Genomic DNA, 4232 nt, shown 5'->3' with positions numbered 1-4232 from the left:
AGCCAGGATGGTCTCGATCTCCTGACCTCGTGATCCGCCTGTCTCGGCCTCCCAAAGTGCTGGGATTACAGGCTTGAGCCACCACGCCCGGCCCCTTTTTCTTAAAAACAATATTTATATACATTTGTAGGGTACAAGTACAGTTTTCTTACCTACATAGTGGTCAAGTGAAAGGTTTTAAAGTGTCACCTGAATAATGTACATCGGACCCCTTAAGTAATTTCTCATCACCTACCCCTTCCCATCTCCTCACCCTTCCAAGTCTACATTTTCTGTCATTCCACTCTCTACATTCATGTGTACACCTTTTTTTGGCACCCACTTATGAGTGAGAACATGCAATATGTGTCATTCTGTGTCTGGCTTGTTTCACTAAAATAACCTCCACTTCCATCCACCTTGCTGCAAAAGATAGGATTTCATTCTTTTTTATGGTTGAATAGTATTCTTTCTCTCTCTCTCTCTATCTCTCTCTCTCTGTCTCTCTCTCTCTCTCTCTGTGTCTCTCTCTCTCACATTTCCTTTATCCAGTCATCCGTTGATGGACACTTAGGTTGATTTTGTATCTCTGCTATTGTGAGTAAGTACTGTGATAAATATACAAGTGCAGGTATCTTTTTGATGTATTGATTTCTTTTCCTTTGGGAAAAGAAGTAGAGGGAATTGCTGCTTTTGCATTGTCCATATTATCTGTCTCTGTAACTTAGAATAGCCTTATGTTGGACTTACTTTATTTCATTTTCTGTTTCCTTAAACCATCTTTCATGTATCTTATATCTTTTTCTCTCTTGACTACATTCAGAGTAATTTCAGATTTATATTTCTATTCAAATGTCTCTATTTCCTTTATTCTGTTATTTGGCATGTGCATTGAACTTTTCATTTTTATCATGTTTTTATTTCTAGAAGTTTTTATTTTTCAAATCTATTTGAACAGTTTTGGTAGTCTTGTTCTTTTCTCATGTTTTTGTTTCGCTATTTTAAACATGCAAACATACTTATTTATGTTCTGTATTTGATAATTTTAATACCTGAAGTCTTTATGCTCATAGTGCTTGTGTCTTTTGGAATTTCTTATGTAGGTTTATTTTTCTTTGAACTCTATGGGAATTATCTGAGGCTTGGGTTAAGGTCTTGAGTTGGGTTGGACTGAAGCTTTTCTTTCAGGTAGGAGTTGTGCTTGCTTCTACCAGGTTCCTCGGGCACAACCAGCCTAGGACTACTTTAAGTTAAAATTAGGCGTGAGGTTTCTGGAACCATGCAGGTTGTATTAATTTGGACCTTTATTTATTTGAAGACTGGCCTGTGTTTACTTACAAATTATTAAAAGAAGCTCCATTTTTCTCCTCCCTCAGAACCAAGACCAAGACACTCTTTTTCTTGCCTATTCCCTTTGAAGAGCAGATTTATATTTAACTCAGCCTTTCATTATAGTTATAGCGCTTCCTGGCTTTACATGGGAGCTTTGGATCTAACTCACCACCTTACAGAGGCCCAAGGCTTCTGTGGCTGTAGAAACACAAGCTGTAGGTTATCAGAGATAGAAGATAGATGCCCTTAGGGCAGCAGAGAGTTTCAGCCTTGGTTACACCTTTGGATTCATTCTCAGGTTTTTAGTTTGGCCTCTTAGGATTTTCCTTATTCTCTTGCAAGCTCAACCATAAATTTAAAAGGATTAAAAAGTATTTTTTATCCAACATTTCTGTTAGAGTAGTTAATAACATGTTTTTTCTGCCCTAATTGTTGACTAAACTTTTTTTTTTTTTTTTGGTATATATCAGAGGCAAGCTGTGACTATCTATAGATTATGCCATAATGCCATAATCTATCTAGGTATGGAAAGCATTTCTTAGCGATTGATTTGTGGCCATTCACAATATTGCCTAGGATCTGAGTATGTATATACACTCAACCTGTGTCATGTTGAAAATTACTGTCAATAGAACAGACTAAAGTGTTCTACATGTATTAAAGAAAACTATATATTTTCAAATTTCCTAATATTGTCAATAACACCTTTTGATAATTCATTTTAATAAATAGTACAAGGGGCCGGGCGCGGTGGCTCAAGCCTGTAATCCCAGCACTTTGGGAGGCCGAGACGGGCGGATCACGAGGTCAGGAGATCGGGACCATCCTGGCTAACACGGTGAAACCCTGTCTCTACTAAAAAATACAAAAAACTAGCCGGGCGAGGTAGTGGGTGCCTGTAGTCCCAGCTACTCGGGAGGCTGAGGCAGGAGAATGGCTTAAACCCGGGAGGCGGAGCTTGCAGTGAGCTGAGATCGTGCCACTGCACTCCAGCCTGGGCGACAGAGCGAGACTCCGTCTCAAATAAATAAATAAATAAATAAATAAATAAATAAATAAATAGTACAAGGTAGTTTGCAAATGATTAAGGAATGTTGTAAAGAAATTGACTTTTCTTCTTCAGTGTGCTTTATCAAGTAACTTTTTTTTTCCAGTTTACCAAGTATTGGACAGAATCAAATGGGGTAGAATCTAAATCATTAACTCCAGCCTTATGCAGAACACCTGCAAATAAATTAAAGAACAAAGAAAATGTATATACTCCTAAGTCTGCTGTAAAGAATGAAGAGTACTTTATGTTTCCTGAGCCAAAGACTCCAGTTAATAAGAACCAGCATAAGAGAGAAATACTCACTACACCAAATCGTTACGCTACACCCTCAAAAGGTACTTGCTAAGTGAATTAAGCAGTAAGAAGTTTCATTTTTCTTACCACATTAAGTAAACGTATAGCAGGTCAGAAGTGACTAGCATTGCTTTCAGGAATTTCTAGAAGTCAAGATGCTTTTTTTTATCATGTCGTTTGCATTAGTTGAAATGAAAGCATATTTGTCAATTTCAATTTCTTCTCAAATGATACCGAGTTTTTCCTCTTTTTCACATTTATAAAATTGAATCATAGCATCGTAGGATATCAAAGCTGAAAAGCAAGTTAGAGTTCATTTAATCCAACTCCCTTTTTCATAACTAAGATACCTGAGACTCAGAAGGAGTGAAGTGATTTGTCCAAGGTCATATACCCAGGTTTAGACCTTGCACGCACCTTTACTCCGACTTACGACTCAAGCTGACGCCTCCATTGAGCCTTTACTTATCTGGAGCTCCAGTTCTGGTGTCTGGTCCTATTCTGCCCTATGGTATTACTACCTGTCCTTAACAGACAGGGTGAATCTGTGATGCCCTTCCAGATATCTGTCTTTGTCCAGTTACTACAACTTCCTCATTTCCCTTGGTTTCCTCTTCAGTTTAGTCATCACCAGTTATTTAAACCATTTCTTTTATGATACTTCACTGTTTTGGTTGCTGGCCTCATCTGGACACATTCTATTTGGTCAGTCTGCCTCTTAGAATACAGTACCTAAAACTAAACTGAGTTTTCTAGACTGGGTCTCACGAGGATAGGGTGGTAAGTGTCATGACAGTAGAGACTCTCTGCCTTGTTTATTGCAGCATGGCATGGTCTGTAGTAGGGGCCATATCTGTCTGGTACATAGTACATAGTACTAGGCCTGATGCCTAGTACATAATGGGGGCCATATTTATGTAATGAAATAATAAGAGCCCAAAGGAATTTTATTTTTGGTGATCCTGTTTGTGTCACTTTAAAAAATGTTACCTAAACTTTATTAGCCTTTTTTCCCCTAGCAATTGTGACCTTCTCTAGTTTTAAGATTCTAACAAACCTAAACTCTGGAGCATTGCCATGTGAACTGCTGTGAAACCGCATCCTACCTGTGTGCTTCTAGTTCACTAATGCAGCTTGTAGCCGGTTTGAGGGGTTAACTTCTTATCTATAAAGATATTACGGAAGACTTTGCCAGAATATTTGCTAGGAGTCCCATTTTTATGTTAATGACATTTTCCGTTTCATCAACTCAAATAACACTTTCCCCCCAAAATGTGAGACCAGTTTGGTGTCCTGATGTGTGTGTGTGTGTGTGTGTGTGTGTGTGTGTGAGATGGTGGGTGGGGGGGGCGGGCACTTCCTGTGGTGGTTGTGAGAATTCAGTGAGATAGCATCTACCCTGCAATGGTAGCTGCTATTGCATTCTTTCCCAATGAAAGGGTCTCTTTCTGTTCTTTCTCTTACTGTAAATACAATACCCTCTGTGGATCATGGGATTGGGCAGGGAGATAAACTGGACCTCAGCTCACCTTAGCTCATTCAAGGCCTTTTTTTTTTTTTTTCTTCTTTTTTTTTT

The 4232-nt window shown here is 38.6% G+C and overlaps 1 protein-coding gene across 11 annotated transcripts in view; it reads left to right on the top strand.

Annotated features, from left to right (window-relative positions):
• Window positions 1-4232, top strand: part of MELK (maternal embryonic leucine zipper kinase) — a 122354-nt gene that overhangs the window by 105774 nt on the left and 12348 nt on the right. For all 11 annotated transcript variants that reach the window (XM_012000592.1, XM_012000586.1, XM_012000589.1 and 8 more), the window contains one exon: window positions 2466-2697. In XM_012000592.1, coding sequence (XP_011855982.1) covers window positions 2466-2697 — 232 coding nt within the window. The remainder of the gene's footprint in view (window positions 1-2465; window positions 2698-4232) is intronic.

The sequence above is a fragment of the Mandrillus leucophaeus genome, unplaced genomic scaffold (assembly GCF_000951045.1).
Source record: "Mandrillus leucophaeus isolate KB7577 unplaced genomic scaffold, Mleu.le_1.0 Scaffold632, whole genome shotgun sequence".
NCBI lineage: Eukaryota > Metazoa > Chordata > Mammalia > Primates > Cercopithecidae > Mandrillus > Mandrillus leucophaeus.
The sequence above is the reverse complement of the archived record's forward strand: the minus strand, read 5'-3'. Positions and strand labels throughout refer to the sequence as shown.